At 42.8% G+C, this 27142-nt stretch overlaps 1 protein-coding gene across 2 annotated transcripts in view; it reads right to left on the reverse strand.

Moving 5' to 3' along the window:
- The window catches only part of AUTS2 (activator of transcription and developmental regulator AUTS2), a 787788-nt gene that overhangs the window by 19821 nt on the left and 740825 nt on the right, over positions 1 to 27142 (reverse strand). The window contains exons 7-11 of one of the 2 annotated variants that reach the window (XM_068909849.1): positions 8331 to 8808; positions 6460 to 6713; positions 5376 to 5617; positions 4871 to 4915; positions 663 to 758 (exon numbers count right to left, since the gene is read on the reverse strand). In XM_068909849.1, coding sequence (XP_068765950.1) covers positions 663 to 758; positions 4871 to 4915; positions 5376 to 5617; positions 6460 to 6713; positions 8331 to 8808 — 1115 coding nt within the window. The remainder of the gene's footprint in view (positions 1 to 662; positions 759 to 4870; positions 4916 to 5375; positions 5618 to 6459; positions 6714 to 8330; positions 8809 to 27142) is intronic. The other variant, XM_068909850.1, reaches the window with a different exon arrangement.

The following is a 27142-nucleotide window of genomic DNA, read 5'->3' on the forward strand; positions in this document are numbered from 1 at the left end:
AAGAAATCAGCTGCAGTCTAAGTAACAATTAGTAACAGAGTTGTTAACAGTCTGATTACCATACATATGAAGAATTCCACTAATGAACTGCAATTTGCATATTCAGTCATTAGAGTGGATGGGCCAATTTAACAGAGAAGGTGTCTTCTCCTCAGAAATTTCAGTCCTGATTTCAGTCTTCAGTTGCAAAAACTATAGCCTACACAATTTGACTTCCTCCCACTTACAAATCAAGAGTGACTTCACAAAAACAAAAGAAAAAAGGAACAAAACTCATCAGGTTTAGCTATCGCAGCTATCACAAACGATAGGAAAAGTAAATCAGTGTACTGCCATATGGCGAAGCTATGAGATAATTATGTAAATGAGTAAACAATAACAATCATGATTTCTTAAAATCCTGATTATTACAGGACCTTATACAAAGGTATGTTAGCTAAGAACTAGTTATACTGCTCTGAAGTTAACTATGTCATTATACATATACATATATAAAAATTATGCACGTAGATATATCTGAACCTAAAGAGAAATAACACCTCTTCCCAGTACATTTGGAAAAAGTCAATTGTCCTGTGCAGAATGAGGTTGCTGCAACTCAGATCATAACACTGGTATATCTGAGTAGTAACAAACATAGAAATATATATATATTTTTTTACCTTGGGTTGAAATGCTCCTTGTAGTGAGCCAAAAGGGCCAGTAGGAGGAATCATGGGAGGAATACCTGATACAGCTGGAGGATAGGAGTGAAACAGCTGTAAAAAAAGATAAAACAACATAAATACATGTACGCTAACTTTAAAATGAAGACAAAAAGCTGAACAAGACAGCGAAAGCATTCCTACGGAACAGTAAGGAAATGATACATGGAGAAAATTGAGAAGCGCTGAAGAAGTGATCTTGTTGCAACAATGTTAGTTAAGGCAGTCAATGAAATGTCCACAAATGTCATGACGTTTACTTTAGAACTTAAAAGCAGTTCCAAAATCATGCAGCCAGCAAACTATTCCTTAGATTAGGCCAACATAGTGTAAGAGAGACTTAGTTTTTTTTGCAATTATTAATTTTTAAACTGGGTATGTGCTTTAAATGGTTTCAGTTTGTAAACCATTTCAAGAAAAAAGGCAGAATACTAAGCCAAATAAGACTCAGAAAACTACTGTTTAAGTGGGAAAAAAACCCCTTATGAGTTCTAGGATATTGTATCATTAAAACTCCATTAGTGCTTTAGTACTTTAATAGTATCTGTAGGAAATGAGGAAACTATGCACAATTCTTACTTCATTAGCCTGTCTGAGAGGATATCCTGTCACATCTAATAGCAGCAGAGAGACAATCTGATTTGTTAAAAAATATTATTTAGATAAAGAGCTGAGGCAGAACCCCCTACTAAAATTCAGAGTATTCTTCTTATAAAGACAGACTATTAGGCTTAAAAAAGTGCACATCTCCCCTGATCTCAACGTATCTGTTCTGAAACAACTTAGCAAAAAAAGCTTTTCTGCACTGTTGCAGACAAAAACCTGGGGGGGTGGGGGGGGGAATAAGTAAACCATAATGCCCAAATCGTGTCTCTGTGGTCTGGTCGTGAATCTTTTACTCGTGCTTCAGCGCGGTTAATTCACGTGCACCCTTCCACGGAAGATGCTGAGACGATTCACGGAACTGCTTTCTGGTACGAGTTCGGGTTCAGAGCGTCACTCTACGAAAACGTTCTCGCTGGGAAACCTCAGGATCTAGCAGGGTCCGCTGCCAGCTCCATCGATATCTCCACCCAAACACGCAAAGGGGTTATCTGGCTGATCAAAATTCACCTCTGAACAAAGCTCATCAAAGATCACTCTACTGTATGCTACTTTTAAGATCAAAATAAATGAGTTAATGGCCAATTGAATAGAAATAGGACTGGGCAAAGTAAAAGACTGGACAGGTGGAATGGGCAAACACTGAGAAAATCGTGCTCCAGAGTAAATCAATATCGCACACTTTTGCTGAATTTGTTTATGCCAGGCACAGGCATGTGCTTTTCTTAATCCTTTTTCCCCTCCATTAGCTTCTCTTTTAAGGTCATTTATTCATATACTGAGAGTTACTGAGAGTTGAGAAAATGTTTCAGAATTTTAGAAGTATCAAATATTTTTCTTAGTTTAAAAGGATGATCTGAAGTCTCCTTTCATAATGTATTTTTATCGTTGTTTTTAATTCTATTTAATTTGGATCTGCTCCTTTCAGTGATGTAGAAAACATTTCTAGATTAGCTGATACTGAACTGTAGGCATTTGAGAACTCATTAAGAGACACATGTCCTCATTTACAATAACTTTTAATGACTAAAATGTGTTTTAAATCCTCCAGCGTCTTCTGCATTTAATTCTGTGTGTAATGGACTAATTTCAAAAGATGGAAAGAGACATAACAGTTAATATTCTATTGGCTGTGACTAATAATAAGGAATGCTTTCCTAAGAGTTTTATAACAACTGGTAAGTTAATTAAATGTGACCTTCCCTCAAGGTCACAATTATTCATAAAATATAAGGATCGTATCTGCATGATCTCTTTGCGCCAGTTAAATTCCTCAAGCTCTCAAAATACATTTTTCTTAGTCAGTATCTCCTTTTACCCCAGCATTCCTTCTCTTTTGAGCAGCACTTTCCCCTTCCAGCTTTCTCAGCTGAAAATTTAGAAACCACAGCTCCCCTGGAGCCAGGTGCAATGCACTGCAAAACTAGCAATCTTAACCCAGCATCATCTACAAGTAAATGTAACTCCTCACTGTGCTAAAGTCCTGAAAAAAAAAAAGATCGCAAAATCAAAGATGCCAAGAAAGAAAACTGTTTTAAAACTCTACGTTAGCTTATACGTGAGCTGCTTTCGCTATCCTGTAGTTACTGATTTTAACCCTCAAACAGACCTTGTTGTTCTTCTGCAGTGCTCACTTATAGGATATGTGATTTTTTTACAAGCTTCAAAAACATTGCCAGCTTTTCTTAAGGTGCATCCAAATTCCTAATGCAGATCTACAGCAGAAACTCCTGTCACTAAAAAAACGTCTATTGAAATGCCACAGTTTCACAATATTTCTACCGGAGAAAAAGGCCTACCATGTACGCAGCCTTGCCAGCAAAAGTATGCTTTTTGATGCTGCAGCTGATCAAGCAACTGATACAAGCAGCTCTTCTTTTGCCTATGCTATCAGTATTCACACTGGAAGAGATCACTGAAATGCACGTGCTACTATGACCTTGCTGTAGTTTAAGCAAGACTATTAATCCGACATAACTTGTAGCCATCACATTGATCTTCTAGTATTAACTTGGTTAAATATCCAACGGACACAAGAGTGACTAGTGTGCAACAACTTCATTAGCACAAGCCTTTTCCTGAAGGAAAGGTGGCAGAAGCATGGTGGACCAGACCTTAGCTGGTGTAATCTCCACCAAGTTCAGTAGCCTGGCTGACTGGCTAACGGGGCACAGCGTGAAGCCTTTCCCCACTTTAAAAGGCCAATACCACAATCTAGTGTGATAGGATTCAAGTTACTATCAGATTTCTAAAATAGCACGTCAGTGTGAATTTGAACAGTGTATAGAGTAGGCAACTCTTCCACGTTTCTCGTGTTTCGTATTGATGACTGTGCTTTATTTGTCTCAAATTCATTTACCTGTTTCCCAGATCCCTGTTCCTGCTTGCGTCAACATGCCACGTTGACGATCATCAATCTTACAAATCCATGTAAAGCTCAGCAATTAAGAGTGCAATTTTGCAAACAACAATGCAAATAAGTGGCTTCACCCTTTTGAGTAAAAGTGATTACCACAGGCTTAAATATTTGCCCAATACTCCTAATGCTCTGATCGTGCAAACATGCACATACGGTTAAAGTTACTCAAATGAGGACTCTGAAATTAATAGGTCAATTCACATGTATTGTAGGCACAAGTTGTTAGCAGGAACTGTCTCATCGGTACAACAGAAAGCATCATATTCTCATCCTAACCAGTTTTTTTGCCCAGTTCCACTTCTAAGCAAAACCAACATGTAAAGCCAAGTGCTTTGCAAATTTCTGAGTGCTGATGCAGTACCCCTTCTCTCATCAAAATATCACTATGGGATTCACAAATTCTCTTTGTATTCAACCAGGTACTTGCCTCTGCCAATACGACAAAGGAAACGTAACCCATATTTCAGCAGTAAGTGAATCACTGGATTCAAACCCTTAAGATAACTAACTGGAATTTTAAGAAACAATTCATTTTACTTATCAACATATAACATATTTTTTGTAGCTCTTCGATAAACATCTAACGTACAGCTAGATTCACATTGCTGTCATGAAACAGAGCTTTCAAAATATAACAAGCCCAGTGGATCAGATGTGCCTTTGAAATCTGAAGGATCAGACAAGTTTTCAGATTTTATAAAACAAAATATGATATATTAGGAAAACTATTAGATTACCTACCCCTGAAGGATTGGTATGATGGTTTGTCATTTCATTTCAAGTTTCTTAAGAAAAATATCAGTCTAATAGTTTGTGGCACAACCGAAACACAGTGATGAAATTACTGATACATCCTGCTTCATGTAACACAGTCAGATCTTCTGTCTCTTTCTCACATCAAACCTGTCTTCAAATGGTGTATGAGCAAGAGATCTTTTGATCAGAAAAGACGATACCGCATCTTTATCAGAAACAAGCACCACGAATGCAAGCCTTCAAAAGCCAAAGCAACCAAGAGCGATAATGGTAAATCCTGGAGTGATGATTAGGGAGAGATTCAACATTCTGCCATTTATTGAGTCGTGATCCCAGCCCACTACAGAAAAGCAGTTAAGTCAGTTTTAAACAGAGTAACAGAACTCACACTGTGACGGTAGAAGGGGTCAACTTTTGTAGGGTATTTGTCAAACTGCAAAGGGATCAAAGCACAAACTAGTTACTTTATATTTCGTTGCTTCACTTCTGTTGGTAAAATAGAAGACTAGTTTTCTATTACTTGGCAACCAACAGAGAGAAACAAATTTGCAGGAAATCAGTTTCCACCAGGAGTGTGGTTTGGAGTTTTCTTTCTTCATTTAAAGAAAGGTCTGTATGAGACGGGAAAAGGAGCAGGCACCAGAGCAGCACCATTTAAGGCACTACCAGGTCCCAAGTACTAGCGTCCCTCTGGTCAGCAGGCCTCGTTCCTCAGCCTCTACGCCACCATTTGAACCTATCACACATGCGACAACCGCGAGGAAGGGACAGCCGTTCCTCTCCTAGCCAGCAATACCTGGGCAACAGCATTTTCCTTCCCCTTAACCGGACAATTTTTTTATCATTATTTAATTTTGTAATAAAGAATAGAGTTGTGCTCTACTTATCCTCACATTTCTGCCTGGGGTACGCACCATGGGCGGTGCTGGCGTTGGCATGATGGCGGTGGGTGGAATCGCGTGCGGGAAGGGCGTGAAGGTGTGCTGGTGTGTGTGCTGATGTGTGTGCTGGTGCTGATGCTGGTGCTGGTGGAACTCGGTCCTCAGGTACGGCGGTGGGCCGAGAGACGCCCCGCGGTCCGCGCTCTGGGAGGCCAAGAATCTTGTGTTTAGTTCCTGACGAAGAAGATCTTGTTCTGAAATAGAAGCAAAGCAAGACAACCCCGCCATGAGCTCAGGGACTTTTCTTGTGCCAATCTTTGGTGGCTGTGGTAGCAAGGCAGTATTTAAAACTCCCCGATGGGAGGACTTGGTGGCTCCCACTAAATTTGTATGGATATGGATTGACTCCTAACGCTGGAGAGGAGGAACTGTTAAGCTGGAGTGAGTAAACACAGGATGGCAGCTGCTAACATGATTACCCTGCAGCGTGGATGCAAAACTGTTACTCAAGTGCTGATAACCCTCCATTTTCTTCCTCCAATTCCTTCTCAGTGTCTTGGGAGGAACAGACATGCTAAGTCTTCCCCCAGTCGAAGTATAACAGTTTACACCACTGATAAAAACCTCTACCTCTTTCCCTCCCAGCACACACACAGTCTCACACGGACATGAGTTCAGCAACGCTGTGCGCACGAGCAGTTGGAGACTTTCCCTCCAGCCAGACCCACTGGAGAGAAGTAACAGGGAGGGAGCAGGAACCACTGCTGCGGCAAAGGCCTTCTCGAAAGGATTTGCAGATTTTGGGGGGGCTCCTATGATCTCTAATGTGTTTTCACCACGGAAAGAAGAAAGCAGACATAGGAAAAGCGCAGCCATTCAAAAATACTCCTTCCCAGGGCAGAAGAGAAGTCAGCGGGGAAGTCCGGGAGAGTTTTGGTTTTGATATCACTCTCAGGGTGTCAGGAAGGAGTCCAGCCTCTGTCCAACCAGCAGCCCTCACCGAACTGACCAAAAGTAATTATTTTGACTAAAACTAGGCGACTAGTTTCCTATGCTGCACTAGACACGCCTCTGCCATAATCCACGTGGCGCTTACCTGAGTAAGTGCTACCAGCTGGATGTCCTGGAACCTGCAGTGTCCCTGACGTCAATGGCGGTGGAGGAGGCAAAGCCGTAGGAGGGGCAAACATATTGGGGTGATGTGGGTGTGCGGGGGGCTGGAGGGTGGGCGTGAAGGTATGCAGCGGGCTGTGGCTAGGTAAAGAGAGGGGGAATGGTGAGGCTGAGGGGTGGTGAGATATGTGTGGAGGAGGGGCCTGAGTCTTGGCAGGAGTGCTGCTTCTGCTGCTGCTGTTAATGAAAAGAAACGCAATTAAGCATTGCATGGAAGAGAGAGAAGCTTCAAACGTACGCACATATACACAACCCCACCAAGCTATGCATGGAGCACGTGAAACAAGTTGCTAATGCAAGTTATGGATCACAAAGGCAAGTTGCTCTTCTATGAATGCTATTTTGATACTCCTTTCTTTAGCCCTTGCCTCTGCTGCATCTTTTCTATGACTCTTCTATTTTCTGTTACTCTTCTATTACTTCCTGTGGTCTGTCCACACCAACAGACGAGACACATTCTCCCTCTCTGTAAGAGGCTGAGCTTCTGTCCTCTAATAACATAGGAATGACACACAAAGGAGCAATCAACTACGTGTATTCATTACTTAATTATTATCAGGTCCTTTCCACATGACTGCTTCTGATTCATGGTTTCAGGTAAATGAAGCTCAAAATCAGTGCTCACTGCCTTAATAAAAGTTTAATTTTTGTTAGGACTTGGTATGATGAAAGACTGCAGAAAATGGGAAATGAACTAGCGAAAGCAAAAATGGATATAGGCTCACTGCACAACTGACGTCTCTCTCTGTCCCCACAATATAAAGAGGTAAGATGGGTCAACAAAATAAATATTTGTGACTGCACTGCTTCCAACTTTTCAGGTTTAACTTCCTATGAATTAGTATTTAAAATACATCCACATAGCACTTACATTTTACTTGTCGTTACTTAAAGTAAAGTTACGCTTCTACTGCAGTGGCGTTTAAAGGAAAGCAATACCAATTTGGTTAAAAATAAATCAAAGCCCTAAAAAACCTCCTGGTCTTTACTCAAACCATGAAGCAACCATAATGCTGGTTCACTAGGTCTTGAAGGACTCCTTGTGCCTGGCAGACCCTCAGACAGATTCAGGAAACGATGACCCAGTGGTGGGAGCGTTAGCTCAGAATAGGGCAGCCGGGAGGTTCCCATTCACAGAGACTTCACGGGTTACTGTGAACATGTTACGTTACTTAATCTCTCTCTCTATCTCCGTTATCCTCCTATAAACGTGAGGGATGTCTCCCCGTGGCCAGATGAGGAGAAAAACACTGCAGACCAAGGTGTTGGCAGTGCAGGAAGGAATTCAGCCTTAATGTCACAGGTGCAAGACCGACCAGCAGGGCCGACAGCGGCAGCGCCGGATTGCTTGTCCTAGGGCACGGAAGGGGGCTGAGAAAGCAGAATCGGTTCACAGGGAGGAGCGGGTGAAAGACGTCAACCTTCGGGGAGCGGCTCAACCCGCAAGAAGGGGGATTTCCCTCCACCGGCCTAAGCCGCATACGTCCCCCTCCAACGGCCTGAGTACGCCGGGACCGGCAGGGAGGTCAAAACAAATTTGACCTCCCTGGAGGTCAAAGAGGAGCAAGTATTTGTGGGCAGACTAGATGAGAGCTAGAGCGATCCTGGCTCGTTTCAGAGAGGTGGATTAAGGCTGAAGGAGGGCAGCGCCGGGGCTGGACGCGCTGCCCCCGTCTGCCCTTCGGCAGTTCACCACCGCGTTGTCCCGCGCGCGGTACCACAAAGCATCGCCACCGGGCCCCGAGCCTGCAAGGACACGGGGCTTCGGCGGGGGGAGCCCATTCGCGCGCCTACCTTAAGCTGTTGAGGCTCAAGCTGCTGCTGTTATACGCCGAGAGCGGCTGGGAGAGGCTCTGGGAGGCGGGATGGGGCTGCGCCGGCGGGAGGCCGGGGTGGGCGGGCGGCGCCGGGGACGGGGGTCGGGGCGGGTGCTGGGCGGCGGGCGGCGGCGCGGGCTGGCGGGCGCCCTCCTCCGGGGCCGGCGGCAGCGGCGGGGCCTGCGACGGCGGCGGCGGGGCCGGGGCCTCGGCCCGCGGGGCGAGCGCGGGGCTGGGGCAAGGCGCCTCGGGCGGCGGCTCCGGCTGGGGCTGGGCCAGCGGCTGCGTCGCCTGAGGACAAGGGTCTTTAGGCACCACGGGCTCGAGGATGGGGTCCTTGCTGCTGTCCTGGCTCTTCTCTTGACTCCTTTCTAATCCTGATATTTTCGGGACGGCCGGGCCCCTAGCACCAGGGTCGTCATTTTCCGCTAGTGTACTGACTCCTAACTCTTTATCTGCAACAACAAGAGAGAGAGACATAAAACAGGTAAGTGCGCGACAAGATGGGCAAAACCAAACTTAAATTGATTTTCCAGAGTTGCGCTCCGGGCGGTTACGGCGGTTTGTCTCTTATAGAGGACCGTGCCAACATGAAACCTAACCAAATCCGGACTCCTTTCCAGCAGCATCCCTGACCCTCCGTCCTTCTCCTAAGTTTTCGTCTCACGTTTTATTCTAAGAATGAAAGGTTCGGGTGTCTCGATTAATCCATGAAAAAAAGCAAGCACGCAAAAGGGTTGAGCGGGGTTGTTCAAGCGCTCAAAAATCTTGAGTCAGACCTCGCACAAAAACCACCACCTTTGCCTTAAGAAAAACGCCCAGAAGTGGCTGCGCTTTGCTTTCTTCTGCTTCTTTAGCACAACAGAAGTTGGCTTCGCTGTACTCGCCTCCTGGCTCTTTCTTTCCTAGGGGACTTGTTTCCCAACCTTCCTCCGCAACCATGCTAGCTTTTCATTTCTTTTTTTAAGCAAAATGAGATTTTTCACTATCATCACTTGAGACTCTAGGATTCAGGACTCTAGAACAGTGCTGGCAACCACGTGAGAGCGGGTAGCATCGTCTCTACGTGTTTTTAGGAAAAGCGGTCCCTAACTGATGGCATTAAAAAACAATAAAATTAGCTACAGAAACATGTAAGTACAAATTGCCAGAGAGAGGGGAAAATCCATAGGAAGCCAGGAAACTTCGCTAGTTTCTCTACTTATGGAATAGTTTGTTTTCCAGGCACATCCCTTTACCCCTAATTACTCCTATTTGCTTAATATGACATCTCTACCGCTTGGGTGGTGAAATGAAGAGGATAAGAGTTGGGTGAAAATAACATAGTTTTATCTTGGGTTTCTTTCAGGGACACCCATCTGGGACATCATTCTTCAGAAGACTGGCCAAAGAAGTGGAGAAAGCAACGTGATTAGTCCTGAGCGTATTTTTTGAAAGAAAGGAGAGGTAGACAGCCACGCTCTCTGCGTGCGAGCACGTGCCTCCGCCTCTCTTCTTCCTCCAATAAGTCTCCTGAAAAATAGGCTGCGTGGTAGAGAGCAGAAACTCTGTCCACTACTATTATTTTCTACTATTGCTACTCTCTTTATCACTCCATTATTGAGCCACCGAGGTACAGAATGCAATTTGAGCTCTCTGTTTTATCAGACATCACACAACTACTAAACCTTGAAGCACATATTGGCAAGAAACAGGTTTTTTTGGTTTGGCTGGTCATGGAATGACTGATTTTGGTTTCCCAGGTAGCTATGTCTCTTAAATACTAACGACTGTTATTACAATTTTAACATGTACTACAGTGCAGTCCTGCTCGCTGGCACTCAACAGCAATTTCCCATTTGAATCATACCGCGTTCCCCAAAACTTGAATATCTGATGCACGATAACAGCTTTATACAAATTCTGAGGGAGTATTGCTGACTCAAAATGAGAAAGGGCAACGCCTCCAGCTGCAGTGGGAATTATGAGCACCGTTACACCAATATTGCAAAGCAACTGCGAAAAGTTGCATTTCTTACATCTTTGTCTATTAGGAAAATGAAGGGCAGGAAAAACACACAAGATTTTATAGGGCTGCATAATCAAAAACGTACCCAATAATCTTAAGAAAATGAAACTTTACTCATTCTGCTGCCAATCTTAAGGGGTAAAAACAAATAAACGCATAATAAAATGATACACATTCAGAGAAATCGGCTGACAGCTACATTGTTCAAACCCTGAAGTAAAGGAGTGCAAATGAAAAGTGTATTCTGCCAGTCCCCACAAAGGGTACACCAGTGTTTGCCATCTTTTGCATCACTACAACCCGGTCTGTTCCCGTGCCAAAGAGGGCCTGGCAGAAATGTGACAAACGTATGCCATCGTTTGTATCATTTGCGTTTAATTTCATGCAGAGATTACAGTTCCACGCCGCCTGACAAGGTACGTGAGGTTCATAAGTAACCTGTTCATAGGTGTTTTACAGGCTCTGTGCAATGGCAAGCAGCTTGCTAAACTGGAGTTGTTTTAATAGTTTTGGACAGGAAATGCAAAAAAAAAAAAAAACTTTGGGGGGACAAAAAGGAGCTGAAGAGAGGAAGAAGAAAGAGCGAGAGAGGAAAAAAAAAAGTGAACTGAGTTATTTGATGAGGATATACTTTAACTGCTGCTAAAGTACGCAAGCTGTAGTAGGCACAGAAGCTCCTCCAGGAACTTGGATCAGAAGACTAGGGGAGCAAGAGGGAGACTCTGGAGGAATTAAAAATAATTACTCTGTTGTATGCCCAAGGTCAACTGCAATTAAACTGCAGGCTATAAATAAAGGAAATTCACTTCGCATTAGTTATTGGGATCCGTTCTGTTTGATCAATCATTATTAGAAGTTGGACAGAGTGTGATAACCACATGGGTTAAGGGAGGACTAGAAAGAGGGAAAAAAAAAAAAAAGCAAGCAACAGATTGTTCAGGGATATGTGGCTCTATGCTCCTAGCCATTACAGGTTGAAGAGTTATGATATTTTGATTTTTAACAGAATGGCATCATAATTACGGCTTTGAGGGCTTAGCCTTGTCATTAGCAATTCCCTACAACATGAAAATAGCGGGTGGTCTGAAAATCCAGCAGAGGTGATAGGACTCCTAATTCTGCAGGGAATAGCTTGCACTCAGTGTATTCATTAAATCTTTTTATTTGATATTTTCAGTGTCTCTTGCGTGTGTAACATTTATTCAGCACAGCTCTCTGCTGGGGAGTTTGTTCCTCACACAGCAGCTCCTCCTCCCCTTGAGAAAAAGGGCTATGAATCCTAGCGTCTCCTGGGTGTTTTTTGCTGCTGCTTCCATCTTCATTACATGGTCCGTAAGTATCACTGCTGTTAGTTCACACAGCTTAGAAGATGCTGTATTTAGTAGGATAATGTTATTCCAAATGTCAGCTTTGCATGCGTGTACGCTTTCTCTCTCTCTTTCTCTCTCCGTCTTGCACCACTGCATCTATGCCATACCGCGAAATGGTGTCAGTGGCCAGGAATCTCTCTAACCCCAGTGTGCCTAGCCACACTTCTCTGCATGACTGGTAATTATGACATATAAACCAGAAAGAATTTTTCATTCCACAATATCTATTTAGGGAGTTGAAATCCCACATCAGAGACAAGCGCTACCAATTATGTGTTTCATATGAAGGGTTTAAGTCTTCGTCAACAGTATCTCAAGGTCATACATACAAGATTACCCTTGTTCTTCTAGTTGGTTTTTGTGCAACGCCTTATTTGCGAGTGTGAACTGACCAGCTTGCTGTAAGAACTAAGAGGGAAAAGTCCCTTATGTCACTCTGAGACAAGCCAAGTACACAATTTCTGGGTTGGTTTGTACATCACAGGAATTCACTTCCATCCCAGCTGCTAAGGAAGTAAGCAAGCTAATTTTACTTGATGGCAGCTTCCATACTCTTATTTTAGATAAAGTAAGATTACTGCATCAGTAAAGCAGCAACTGTGATGTAACTTATATGCTGGCACAGGCTTCCCTTTTTCCACTGGCTTGACATTGCATCCATCAGCAGTCAGTCTTTTTACCAAAAAAAGGAAAAAAGCCATAGTTCAAAGTTTCTTTGAGGCCTGAGAAAAAAACATCTGCTACGCTTGTGGCACCCAGACAGTACATACAACCTGCATTTCATTATCATCCTTTCCTGTCTGTGCCCTTTGATATGTCTTAGGTCTCAAATTCATCTATTTTTCTCTTAACACAAAAAATATCGTGATCTCTCAAGGTGCAGGACTCAGTTCCCTCCAAGTAATACAAGTGCAGTTAGCAGTTTGCTGTGTCTATGTGATTAGTACGTGGTTGGCTCAATAACACCAGAGGAGGAGACAAGGCCACACTGTGCAGACCTGTAAGTAAACCAAATGACTGCATGCGAACTAGAGAGACTCTGTATCTGTGAGTTTACATTATATTTTATATACATTCTGTGAACATACACATATACACATGCACTCCCATGTGTTTGTATACATGTATATGTTACGTGTAATACATATGCAATATGTATGTAATACATATTTAAACCCATATCTATCATATGTATACATATAGTTAACAGAGAGATACACAGGGCATGCAAACACTTCAGTTAAAGGACATGGATTTGTATAACGAACACAGTTTATAGCAGCGTCCACCTGGAATGCCGCTGCCTGTCTTCCTAACGCGCACAGAAGTACAATTTAACCTAAAGTCTGCATTCTGGCTCCTTTGTACCTCTTGGGTTGCGCAAAAGAGCTAGAAGACGGCCAGAGCCGGCCAGTGGAGACCATCACTGCCACCACATGAAGCCCAACTATTCTTCTGCCAACAAGGAGGCCCTGTTGAAATTCGCCAAAATTTTGAAATTCACAAAGATTCACCAATTCAGTGCACACTCTAATTTTGCCTAATCAGGCGTTGTCTACACGGCAGTTTCGACATGTTTAGTTGTAGCAAAGTTCAAAAGGAGATGCTACCAGCCACCCCAGGGCGCATCATGATGAGAGCTGGAGCACTACCAGCCTCGCTCTGGCTTGAGTGGCAGCCAAGGAAGTGAGGACTGCGCATCTCTGACCTGAAGCAAAGATGCTTGGAGAATGAAGTCTCCTTAGACAACGTGATTCCTAATGCTGTCACTTACAGTGGCCGAACCTGCTTTCTAAACACAAAATCATCTGACTTCTCTATGTACAGGTCTGAAACAGCCGGGCTTGATTCAGAAACAAGAGTGTGTTAAGTACCTCATCGCTCCTTCTCCCTTCCACATTAGGATTCATCCTCTCTTTGTCTGGCTTGGGAGGAAGAAGGCATCTTAAGAGAGCAATCCAGAACCAACCCTGAATTTTCCATTCCCTTGAGGGGCTCTTGGACTAAGCTCAAAGTCCTTATTGCACTAGTATGAAAATTATAGGAAGTTTTCAATGTTCTGATGCTATCAGCGTTATCTTTGGGATTAAGCATTCGGCCTACCCTGAAATTTTACTCACATTTTTATGGCATTATTTAATTTAAAATATAGCATTAATTTTCTTTAATCTCTTTGATAAGTTAAACTCTTCTCTTGACAATATTACCTCTGCCTAACTAAAAATTTCTGCAGACTCTCTTAATGCAAGATAGAAAATTAGATCTTTCACAAAATATAGAACTATTTCCTTCGGTTTTAACACGGGTAAGCGGGCAGTTGGTGCACACCGTCATAACCAATACAAACTGTTGCAACTTCTCTGAAGTCAATGGAACGCAGAAAATGTAAACCCGTTGACCATCAGCCCTGAGAGGTATACTTCCATAAGCATTTTACAAGGGTTGAAATAAGTAATCAGATTTAAGATCTGATTGTACATTTCATATTGATTAGACATTGGTCAAAGAAACATTTTGATCAATAAAGGCAGATGACAGAAACTATTACTGCAAAGGATGGGGAAGATTGTTGGGTATACCAGCCAACACGTATCATAAAGGCCCCAGAGCAATTCATCTGTTGTACTGGATACACATAATTTGCTAAAAACAATTTTTCATTTTTAGCACACAGTCATCTTTCATCCTAATTTCCAAGGACACTAACAAAGTATTTGATTATGTAAATTAAAAACATGCATTCGAAAGCATGGTTACAAGCAGCTCTGTCATCTGCTGATACCAGTTATTCCACAGTAAGCAAGTACTTAGCACAAGTGAATAGCAAGACTCGTGACACACTTTGTACTTAATTATCAAACAGAGAAGAAAATCATTCAGGACAAAAGATTTTGCTACCTCCTGTTAAAAATGTTTATCTTCTGCGTTGAAATGGATTTAATTGTCAACAATAAAGTTGCAGATCAATGAAAAGAAGCACTTAGTGGAATTGCACAAGATGTTGACAATTCTTCAGTCATTGAGCTGCTTCTGGCCTTGATTTGAGAATGCAGAGTCCTCCAATATTTCACATGAAACAATTTATTTCATCCAGCTGTTAAACAGAACATACGCCATAAATGTAACTCCTATATCCTGTATACTGTGAGTATAATATTGAAAGCACTTGACGTTTGATTTTTTTTTTAAAAAGCACCTCTTTACTTAGTAAAAAGGAATGGGACATAACTTTCTAGAGGAAAGTGAAGTACAGAACATCCAAACATCCCTCTCTCTTAGAAATCATCTCATTTTACTTAACAGGAAATAGATGCATGCAATTGTAACATCCTAACGTTCCCTAAGAGAAAACACCACGATAACTTGATCCTGCTTCAACACACACACATACACACACATGCGCAGCAAAAGGCTAATTTCCAATAGGGAAAATCTCCTGGCTTCCTAGCCTAGCCGCTTAAGAAACAATAAATTACATCATTAACTATGCAACTCTGACGTATTCAATAGCCAACTAACAGCACTGAAGTGTTTACAGAAGTGGACTTTTCTCATATGGGCTGGCAAACTTCCCACATAGAAGTAAAGCTGGCAAATTAAATGGAGAACATTCTTGGATACTAAAGGGTTCGAGCCCCAAAAAAGCAATCGCTTCCTCTTTGAATTTAGCATTTAAATTAAAGAAATATGGGTCTTGTAAGCATAATTTGTAAAGCCCACCTAGGATCATAGAAAACACAGACAACGTCCTATTAAATCAGGCCTAAGGTCCATGTTTCCTATCACTTATCATAGCCAGCACAGGATTTTTCCGAAACAGGTGTAAAAATCTTGCAGCCAACATAGGTAAAATAACCTGTCCACCACATCAGATCGCATGCAGATCTCTAGTTAGTCTGGCTTATACCCAAAAGCCTGAGACTGTCTTCCATGTTTTTCTAGAATCAGATTAACACAGTACAGTTATCAACATAAATCTCCAGTCTCTTCTGAGTATTCCTCAGTTCTTGCCCACAGCAGTAGATTTCTTAGCATGCTATATGAAAATATTCCTTCTGCAAGGTTTTCAGTTCTCACCTTGTAATGCCCCCGGGGTTCTTGCAACTCTGTGAGAACAGGGCTTCTCTAAAAGTCGTCAATAACTTTGACTATTTTACAGATTTTAATTGTGCCCCCTTTAATCTCCTTTTTAAGCTATACTCCTGTGCCCCCAGTTTTTCTTCCTACCAGAGTCTTCCCGCTTGTCTGATCACTTCTTATTGTTCTTCTCTGTCATCCTGCTGAACCTGCTAGGCCTCTGCAATACTTTCTTTAGAAACAGGGTGACTAATAACACATAGCATTCGGTAGCTGCACCACTGATTTATCCAAAACTTGTATCAATCTCATCATTATCTGTTTTTTTGACTATTCTCTCGGCCTAATTAGGTTTCTCTAAGGTTTCTAATGGTTCTCGTTGGTTCCAACTATCACAGATTGCTTTCCACCACGTACAGATGCTGCTATTTACTCCCCTGTCTTTTACAATGACCAACTAAGGTCAGAGGACGAGACTTCAGCTGCTCTCAAACCACGGTGAAAGCAGATCAGGATGAAAATAACCCAACACTTTGCTTTCTTTCCTCTAGCTGTATTTTTTTGGTAACCATACTTGATTTCTTCCTTCATGACAACTTAAGCTTCCATGGCAGCCTTTTGCTCAGGACTTCGTCAAAGGCCTGTTGTGACTCTAGATAAATTACGTCATTTTTACTGTTTAACACTTCAGAGGAATTCAAGCAGCTTCGTGAGACAATGTCCCCTTATTGCAATCCTCCTAAATGGCATCTCTCATATTGTGACCCTCCAGATGTTCTGTGATTCAATTCTTAAGTATATTTTTAACCACTCCACTAATGTAAGGCAGGCTTGGTGGCACGCAGGTCCATCCCCAGGCATGGAGAATTTTTTTAAATTTAGGTTCACTTGCCACCCATCTGTCTGCTGCAAGAGTATCCATTTCTAATGAAAGGCAGCACATTTTTCTTAGCAGCTCATACACGTGTGCAATTTGATCTGCAAACCCTGCCAGAAATTTTAGCTGTTCATCACTGGGGCCTCGTTTCTCAGTTGATTTTTGAAGTACGAGATGCCCCGGCACCACTTTTCTCCACACCTCGGGCACCAAGTGCTCCCCATGTTTCCGATCAGGCAACTATCTCCCTATGTTAAGAGCCCGGCACACCAAAATTCAAGAAGGGACTTCAGGTGCCTCTTGCCAAACCTGCCCCAGCAACACAACGCCAAAAACCTCAGCTCGAGCACATCTGCCGAGAGACCGTGAAGAGCAGTGGCCAAATGCCCGGGCACTCTGGCCAGTCCCACGATAGGAAAATCCTCCTTCCCTCGGACAGGAGTCGGTACTCGCAAACCATCTGTCCAGCCTAACATCAGAAACACGGATTTTGTTTGGTTTCGGGAAGGCGGCTTCCCCGCTCATATTTTGGCTATTCCACAGGATTCGGTTACCTTCCCGGTGAAATTGCTGCACGGCGGATATGTGGGGAGAGCGTTTCCAAATTCCTGCCCACGAGTCAACGAGGTGGTAGTATGGCATACTAAACCATTAAAAACAGAAAACACAGCCAGGCTTGATTTTTTTTCTCCAGTTTTTCATAAGGGCTGGATATCTTAGCACAAGAGTAACGCCACGACGATTTCGGAGAAGAAAAACATATTGGATTCATCCATCCCACCCCGCTCCCTTACTATCGATTTGCTTCGGCCATGTAGCCGCAATGTGCTCGAAAACGCCCGTGACATCAGCTTGTTCAGCTTGTACATGACAGGAGCACTTGAATGAGCTCAAATAAAACCGGCTTTCGACAGCAGCTTGAAAAGTATCACCACCGTATGAACACTGATCGAATTTAGCACGACAGCTCAGTTTAAAATATGAAGGACAAAACGATCTGTGTGATACGTTTACACCGGAAAATAACACGTGCATTCCCCTTGAGAGGTGTCCTACCCATAACTCACCAGACACGTTAACACTGTTTCCTTTGTGAATTTGTTCTTCAGAGCTAAAAATTTTCTACCCTATTTTTAAAGGCATGATGTCAATATAAACACAGCGCTTAAAACCCGCAGCACCCCGCTTGCTAGCACCGAACTTACGAAGCTCAGAACGATCTCGACGATGTGCAATTTTAATTGCAACGATTTTAGCTGCTTAGTTTCCATAGGAAAAGTACACTGAGCTTACACTTTGCAGCTCCACTGAGTCCTGTCGCCATACAGTACTACCTCCACTTGCAACTATTTCACCCGTTTCCAATGCTGCAGAGGAAAAGTTTGATACTATCCAACTATCTGGTCTAACCTAGTATTTCCTAGGAAGAATTCTTCTGGCCTGAGTTATACAGATAACTTAACTCATACTGGTGTTCATGGGAAACACAGGGTCGCATTAAATGTTGTCAGTTAGATTTGCCCAGTGATCCCCATCCCTTTCTAAATTCTCTGCACGTTGTGGGTCTTGCAACAGGGCCTTGAACTTTTTGTACACCTCTAAAGACATGCACAGTTTATGTCAATGTTTCTCTGCTTTTAACAGGTATCTCCGCATTTTCTGCAATATAAAACATACTAAATTCCTCTGTTTCTTGGCTTGAAAGGCTAATTTTCTATTGTTTGAGCTTTAGGCTTTAAAAAAAGTGTGATAGACAGATAATAACCATTTGAACCTGTGATACTGTCCTGCAAAGCCAGCTGCACCTTGGCCAAATTTATTTGTTTATTCTACAAGGAAAAATAAGGGGCCAAACTATTAGATAGATTGAAGTGATACAGCTGTAATGAAACTGAAGAGCTGCCACTCCATTTTGTGTCTCGCTGCTTTGAGAGCCGTCACAGTTACTGCAAGTTTTTCTTGGTAGGTAAACGTGACGGTATATCAAATTCTTCCTAATGTGGGAAGATGGAAGAGGACTTGAAAGGCTTTACAGAAATTAGAACAGAAAATAACATACAATTGAGAAAAAAATGCATGATACCATCCATGGCTTTTTGATGTATACGAGTTTTTGTTTTTATATCGTTCCATAGTATTGTATAAACAGGAATGTGATATTCCATTAAATTCTATATGATAACTCAAAAATCAAAAAGTAGGCTTTTATTAAAGCCATGTATAAAGCAGCATCATAATATGCTGTACAATTTGATGCAAGTAATTTGGGCCCCTTCTGGTCTGCAGATCTCATGATGTCTTCTCTATCTCCGTCAGAAGCACTACATAATTGCTCAAAAAGGTATGCTTTGCCTTGACATCTTGTTTTCTTGAACATCACTCTCCCCAGCCCGCTCTTCACATCTGCTGAATATTGACTACTTTGTTCCAATTACTTGAACTAAACGGACAACATAAAGACTGCAGCTCTCCCCAGTCACTGAAGCTATATAAACACATTGAATGAAATCTGGACTATCTGTTTAAGTGAAATTAATTCCCAGACACCGAGGTGATAAGATGATGGGAGCCTGGCAGGGCTCAGAGAGATTGCATTTGGTGCCTGTCAATCTGTATAAATGCTAATCGCAATCAGAGAGGCTGCCCCGCGGATCGGCTCTGCTTTCACAGGCCTCTGAACGGTTGGAGGGCTCCGGTTAGAGTAAACTCCAGGACAGCAAAGAGTTTGTTACATCGTAAGTATTCCTTACAATGACACATGCTCTCCTAGAATCAGCAAAACTACTCCCATTACATTTATCCATGACTTCAGGCTTTCTTTCCGTATATATACATACAATAGAACCGTGTAAATTGGATTTTTGATAGGACTATTGACTTATCGAGCATAGTACTTGTCCTCCAAAAGACCTGGAGGAATAACATGCTGTAACATGGCAGGCCAACTGGACATCTCCATGCAATCGGAAAGACTTTTTCCTTAACCCCTCTGGATGATCACCTTTAACAGGGAATAAAAGATACGAGCCTGACAAAGCTCGTATCTCAGGGATATCACCTTTACAACTACACATGCTCTTTCATATCACTTTGCCAGAAGATAGATTAAAATTTCACTGAAGACTAGCAATGGTAGTTTGTATAAAATGAAGTTTGGGGCTCTATTTATTTATTTATTTATTTTTATTACTGACCTGAAAGGAAAGTCAGAACAAAGGTGCAAACATGGCATGAAGCTACTTGTGAACTACCTGTATTGTAAGCTATGGAGATACATGTGGTCTCCAAGGAAGCTCTAACCAAAGTGCTTCCTCCTGGAGATCTGCATAATCTCTGCATTGTCCATCCGGAACACTGAGCTCACACTGAATTTGTGTTAAAGAGCCTCTGACCAACAGACAAGCCAGAGCTCACCTTTACTACGTGCTCATTTACTGACTTGACCTTAATGAAAACAGCAGAACGGTATATCAACAGTATTTTCTTTACAATCTTAGCAATACTCACATATTGAGATCGTAAACCACACCAGCAGGAGTGCTCACTGGGCTCTTAGCAAATGTAAGCACCTCCAGCTTAATGTCAGATAAGCAGCCAGCTTAAGAAATCAAATCAATATCCTGTCTACACATCGAAATGACTGATGAGCAATGAAGATCAGGTTAAAGTCAAACCTGCCACATACATGCTTCCACCAAAACTATAATGCAATTGCTCTGTTGGTAAGATACGAGACTGACATGATACTGCCTTGCACATGGAAAAGGCACCAACAGAGGGACGCAAAGACTGAAGCTGAAGACAATACTGACTGGTGCAGGGCACTTCAGGCCAACCTGAAGAGCAAAATTTTCTGTTCCAGCTGAAATCTTTAGCCTATATACACTCTAACGCACCCTTTGAAAAATGTCCCATGCTCCTAACTCTTATTTGGATTCACGTTGTGCCATGCTGAGGCTAATTATTAGCTGGCAAATGGCACATTCAAAGCCTGAAGTCCTCCATGTATGACTTTCTGTTGCTTCCTCCGTGTTGCATGAAACCGTAATACTAAAAGGATTAAAGTTTACCAGTACAGCCATGTAAAGCAGAAAATGAATTGTTCACTCTTCTCATCTCTGTTTGGAAATTAGATTACAGGCTCCAAGTGAGCCGAAATACCGAATGAGGCAAATATCCGTGTGATTAGCTCACAGGTGGCCAGTGAGCACAGAAGCCTTTTCTGTGCTTCCAAGTCTAGCAGATTCCTCTTAACTGCAACAATAAAAAGAACGTGTGTTTGTCCTTCGGCCCAAACCCTGCCCTGCGCCAATACGGCTACCTGCTGTGCTAATCCTCAGAACCAATATAATCATCCTCAATTGTTATTTCATAAGTTTGCTCAGCTGTCATTTGGGATATATGCAATGCGTGGTACAAATACGTGCTGCAGACTGCACGGAGAGAAGTTTTCCAAATAAAGTCTAATTCCTCAGGATGCTGTAAATGGAAAGAAAGCAATTGCAATGCTAATCCAGGACAGCTCCACATTTTGAGCAGCTGGTTTCACAGCCATAAGAGGAAAGATTCTTTATACGTACAAACACTTTGTATCATTAATCATAAGTGTTTCCTCTAAATAAACACACACAGTTTCACATTTATCTTCTCTCTCCAGAAGGAAACAATGTGAGTGTCAATTTAGCAAACTACATCACCTATTAGACCAGAAAGCAAAAAAGACAACTCTTCCAGGGACTGGAATATAGGTTTCATGTGGTGCATAACATCCAATGGTTCATTTAATATGATATTTGCTTTCTGACTCACACCAATTTCAGATGCGGTGGGATGATGCAAACATACCACTTAGTCATAATCTGTGTACAGGGAAAGCTCTTCCAAACCTCTTCAGTTAAAGTCTAGTTAATACAATGAACCTTGGCAGTTGGTCCCTCTTGCAAACTGATATTCCACCTAGCATAACTGTGATAATATTTTTATTATTTATATAAATGCCTAGTAATCCTCTGAATCCTCCTAAACTCTTTACTTTAACACCATCTTGCATCAAGGAGCTCAAGTCAACTAACAATTTCCTTCCGTTACTTTTAATTTTGTTCGCCACCAAAACTAGAAGCCATCACCCTACTCCTGCATTACGGTTTGACCAGAACATTTCAAATGAACTGGATCAAACTTTTCTTCGACCCAAACTTAAACAAACGTTGAACAAACATTGCCCTGGATAAGGACAGGACAGAGGGAAACGAGTGCTTAAGGGGCGCACGGAAACAGAGGCCACGCTGTACACTGCTCCAGTCAATCTTCTTCCACCTGCGGCCTAATAGTGACATTGCTCACGACAAGGTAACCTTGAGATCCCATGAGCGCTGGGCTCCCACGCTCCTGGCAGAGCATGAGGAGAACCCAGTTGCACAGGGCTTTCTCCAGCAGCTTCACTGGCGTCAGTAGGTCCCTGCACGCACCGGCGCTCTCGCCCTATGCCATCCATCCCCTGCAGGGGTGCTGGTGTGATGACTTGGTTCGGAGAACTAATCTGAATTAAAACTAACCTTTTCCTCTTGTCTTTTTTTTCAAATCTCAGTCAGCAAGCGTGGCTTGAAAGGACATTACTGCCGAAAGAAAAGCCTGTGAAACTACCCCCGGCATGCAGTCCTGTGCAGCAGCACCCGTTGCGTTCTGCTAAACCATCAGCGTCCTCGGTGAGCTCGCAGCCCGCCTCAAGTCATGCACATATTCAACTGGCTGCGAAGAGAGTCAATTTGTGATTAGCCAGAAGTTGATTATTTGATTTGTGGATTAACACGACAGAGACACCTGGGCTCCCCGTACGGCAGCTGGCTCCACAGCAGCTCAGGCTTCCTCAGGCGGTGACGTGCTCCTCAGCTTACCTGCCCAGGGACCTTCATGTCCGACCACAGAGGTGTCACCGACCTTCCTGTCATTGGTCTGACAGCTTGACACAGCCGGCTTTGGCTTGATCTGGGTTATCCCAACTGTCCCGCTCCCTCCGGCAATGAAAACAGTCCACACGTGATTTGGGATTACACACGGCATTTAGAACTGCAACAGTACCCCAAAAGTGCCAGCAACAGAGAGCAACCCCTGTTCAAAGCCTAGTTACGCAGCCTTCCCGAGAAGAGAGCAGCAACCTGCCTTCGGACCCCTGGCAGCCTGACCTCTGCAAAACTGCAGCTGAGGAATTTCCAGGTTATCTGAATAAATGGCTTTGAAATACAAAGCAGAAGGGATCTTCTCGGCAGTGCCTTGCTTAACTCAGTACCCTGCAGAGATGGTCGGGAACGTAACATTTCTGTGACTTTGGTCCAGCCTAGGTGAATCACGGACACACGATTCCTTATTGCTCAGCTTGCATTTATATCTAAACAGCTGGGCAACTTGCATTACGTTTTATTTCCCCCTCTCCGCCCACCTCCTCTCCAAGGCTTTTGATCAGGGAAAACACCCCTCTTTGGACGGCGTTACAGCATACGCTTGACTTCCAGCACGTGTTTAAACCCACTTAAGTACGTGTTAAGGACGGGCACGACGGGTTCCCGCGGCGGCACGACTCACGCCGCTGCCCTTCACACGACCGAGCTCCCCCAGGCCCGCGCCAAGGTCTTGAACTCGCCCCACGACGCAATACGAGTATTTTGCTAACGTGACATTAGCTAACTACCAGTGAGTAAGTGTCCATATGAATCCTGGTAATGTAAAGTAAAATATTTGAATCTTGGAAATTAACCAAATACTGAATAGTCTTTTACCAGCAGGAGAAGAGAGAGGCAATTAATGCTAGCTGAATAAATAGACATACTGGACAGATTTTTAACCAAATGGGATGTAAATATCTTAAATCATATTCCATTTGAATACTACTTCTGAATAATTTCGTGGATAATTTTACAGTCAAATCTGTTCTACAAATACAAGAATCCCTTTTCTTTCTGCCTTTTTCTGAATCAGGTCTCAGGTGGAACAGTGTAAATACTTAACAACACACAGTAAAGGCACTTGAAAGCAACTTAAGGCTTGCAATTTGGGTATCGTTATCGAGCAAGGGTGGCACTGTCTTGGATTCGGGAGTCAACACAGCTCATCTTGATGTAGTATTACAGCCTTTAAATCCTCCATACCCCAAAACGTGACCCCAAACGTTCTCACAGCTGAGGCTTTCATTTGAACCTCTCACTATAAATTAGCAATGTGGCAAGATAGGTAGGACGTCCCAATAGAAAGGCAGCAGGGAGAAAGCACATTTCCATAATCTGCTTTGTTTAAAATAAAAAGAGGGCCAGCCCTGCAAGCTGTTTGATGTAGACAGGCCTTATACAAACGTCCTAAAATCAATGGGGCTGCAGATGGCAGCGCAGAACAGAAGGCTCAGTACCTTACAAAGTAAATTAAGATGAGGGCCATCTGTGGCCTGAAAATATCCATCGTGGAGTGAGGGGAGCCTTTACAAATAACATTTACTGAACTTTAAAAAAAAAATTACTTTAAAGTTGGGGGGGGAGGGGAATCACTTTCAATTTTACAATATTTTCAATTCCTCTCACAAGGGAAATGAAACTAAAAACAAACGTTTACTGGGTATTGGGAGGCCAAATCAAGCACATATGATGTTTCAACAGCAGCCCAGCGAAATAATCAATACCTTCCAATTCACATTATTGACTTTTCTCACATGCTTGCAGGCATGCAACTTTAGATGAAAGCATTAGAATTGCCAAATTGTTCAATTTGCTCTAGTTCGGATGTTTTACACTGAGTTTTTTTTATGATGGTGTGGAAGTCTGCTCAAGAGAGGTTCTTGGAAACCAAAGCAGACTAACTCTCTAAATTCCGTATCTTGCAACAACGGGCAAGGCTTTGTGCTCTGCTTTAGGCCAGACAGGATTGACTTATACAAAGCTAACGCTTTTTTCCAACATAATGCTTGAACCTGTCATACCCACAGGAGAAATCGGAAATGCTCTTTGCTCCGTGCTCCTCTTGCACAGACTCAGGAGGCATACGCCTCAGGTTAAAGAGGCTTCAGGAAGAGCTTGCTGTCAGTTCATGGTCCCAAAGAAACAAAAATGCCTTCTGCTACTATCTTAGTTTAATCACATCCGAATTATAATAGGTTACACATCTATAAACTGCCTTCTTTACCATGAGAAAACAGTATATGCCAGCACAACACAGCCCAGAAACGCATATGTTTCCTGCAGCACGGTCAGCTTCCCCAACATCCTGCCTCGTCTTTTTATGAGACAGTTTCAATAATATAATTCTGTATTACACAACAGTCATGATAAAGAATTGGGCGGACTGCTGCAAAACAGCAAGAGCTCATTAAGTCTTGGAGAATGTTCGCAGCGATTTCAGCACAAGCATGATCTGTTATGACACAGGAAAACCCTATTATTTAGCCAGCTTTAATAGGGAATAGATATTCCAAAGCACATCCTTCTTACAGGGCTATAAGAAGCTTTTAGCAGTAACCCTTGAGGATGTATTGGGCAAACTGATATTGCAATATCATCTTCAAATCTATAAAGAAAATGATCTGAACTATGGAAAAGCACCATGTTTCAGGGATAGTGCACTAGACTAGAAGATTAAAGTTCTGCTCCAGTTCCCTCAAGACCCAGTTAGGTCAATGTTTGTTCCTCTGTTTCCTTTTCTAAGTATTCAGATTATGAGCTTTTTACAGCAGAGTCTGATGTAAAACAAGAACCAGGTCTTCCTTAAGGCCTCTCTATGTTGGTTTCAAAAAAATAATGAGGATAAAAAAAAAAAAGGTCAAATTCATCTCCGGCATAATGCCAACACTCCTTACAGTGGTTCAGAGGATGCATTTGAGTAAGTAAATGTAATATTGAATAAGTCACTTCCTTGCCTTACTCCTTGTTATGCATTAGAAAGCATGAGAAGTACGTAGCTGAGTTTCTTCACTTTTCAGTGAGGCTAACAGCCGCCAACATTTTATGATCACATCCTTAGCTCCTTTGTTTAGTTTTCCGGTAGAGCCTGACAATCATGCCCATATCCTCATATAATAAGCGTGTGGGTGCGCGCTTTCACATATCAACATAGATACATAAACACATTCATCTGTGCTGTGTACCATTTACATTGGAAGCTCTCCAGCACTCTCTTCAAACTTCCTTATATTTTGTTTCTGACTAGTATGAAAAAGGCAGTTTAATATTTACCAACAGCAACTGATTTTATTGGAAACTGTTGAAAAGGCTTAAAACCTTGTTCTCAGCACCAGTGAGGCTGTGCCACAAAGAATCCACGAATCACTTTCTGCAAGTTACTGTTTTTCAAGGAAAGTTGAAATCCAAAGTTTAGATACAGAGCAGGTTTAGACACACAGAAGATTTAGGAGACGCTTTTAATCTCTATGTGGAAATACGAACTCAAAGAGATGATGGAGAAGTGCAATACACCAGCACTGCTCACGACTGGTTTATACTGTCTCACATGTGAAGACCCTGGAATCCCCTGAGCCCAGGCTAAGGGCAGGGGTGCAGAGACCTGCACCTTCCCCTTCCACGCGTGACCTAGCCCATATGCTGTGCTCTTCCCCAGGGAGATGCACAGTCGCAGAAAACAGATCTATAACCTTGCTGTAGCTCATGCATGAACTCAAAACAACACGCTGACTGGCCAAGGCCTGAAGACCCTGCATTATAAACGCTCTTGTTCCTTCCTTCCACCTCTAATACACTATCCATCTTCTGCTCACCACCTCGGCAGCTTGTTTCGCTCATCGGTGCCATCAGCGGCACGAACCTGCCAGGCACAGAGAACTTAATGGCCTAATCCTCCCGCCTTCACAAAGACCAGATTAACTTTAAGTTAAATACTCTTGTTCCTTAAATTTCCTCCTTGTCAGCATGCCAAGGGAAGCTCCTAATCTTACAAAAGAGCCCAAGGACATTGTGATGCCTCCACACGAAGACAGAAAACAGTCCACAATGCCAAGATAAGGCTGAGGTATTAAGCTAATCTCACTGACCTGGAAAAATATATGCAGCAGGGATGACTGCTGTTATCTCTGTGGCTGCTAGCAGGGGCTCGTTAGCTGTAAACAGGGTTCTTGCCACGAGCCACGTCTCAGCATCCCCTGCTTTACGTTCATCACTCTGACGCACCGACCGGTTGTAAACTCGCTCTAGCTATCAGCTGCAAGGAAATCAAATAAACTTGTGATTGAGACACAGAGTCCTAACCATGAACTAATTCATCCAACTTGTTCGTGCCTGTGTGATCAAGCTTAGTGTGTTGACAGCTCAGCTTGGCTCAGCATCTTGGCAACTAGGGTCCTGCTCCGTGGTGGGAGCATTGCGCAAGGAGCGACAGAGCATTTCCAATCGAGACACCCTTTCACACACAAAAATGGCAATCAAACACGAAAGCCATCTCCAGTTCGATGACTTGAGAATTTGCAGTGT

The sequence above is a fragment of the Struthio camelus genome, chromosome 16 (genome assembly GCF_040807025.1).
Source record: "Struthio camelus isolate bStrCam1 chromosome 16, bStrCam1.hap1, whole genome shotgun sequence".
In the NCBI taxonomy this organism is placed as follows: Eukaryota; Metazoa; Chordata; class Aves; order Struthioniformes; family Struthionidae; genus Struthio; species Struthio camelus.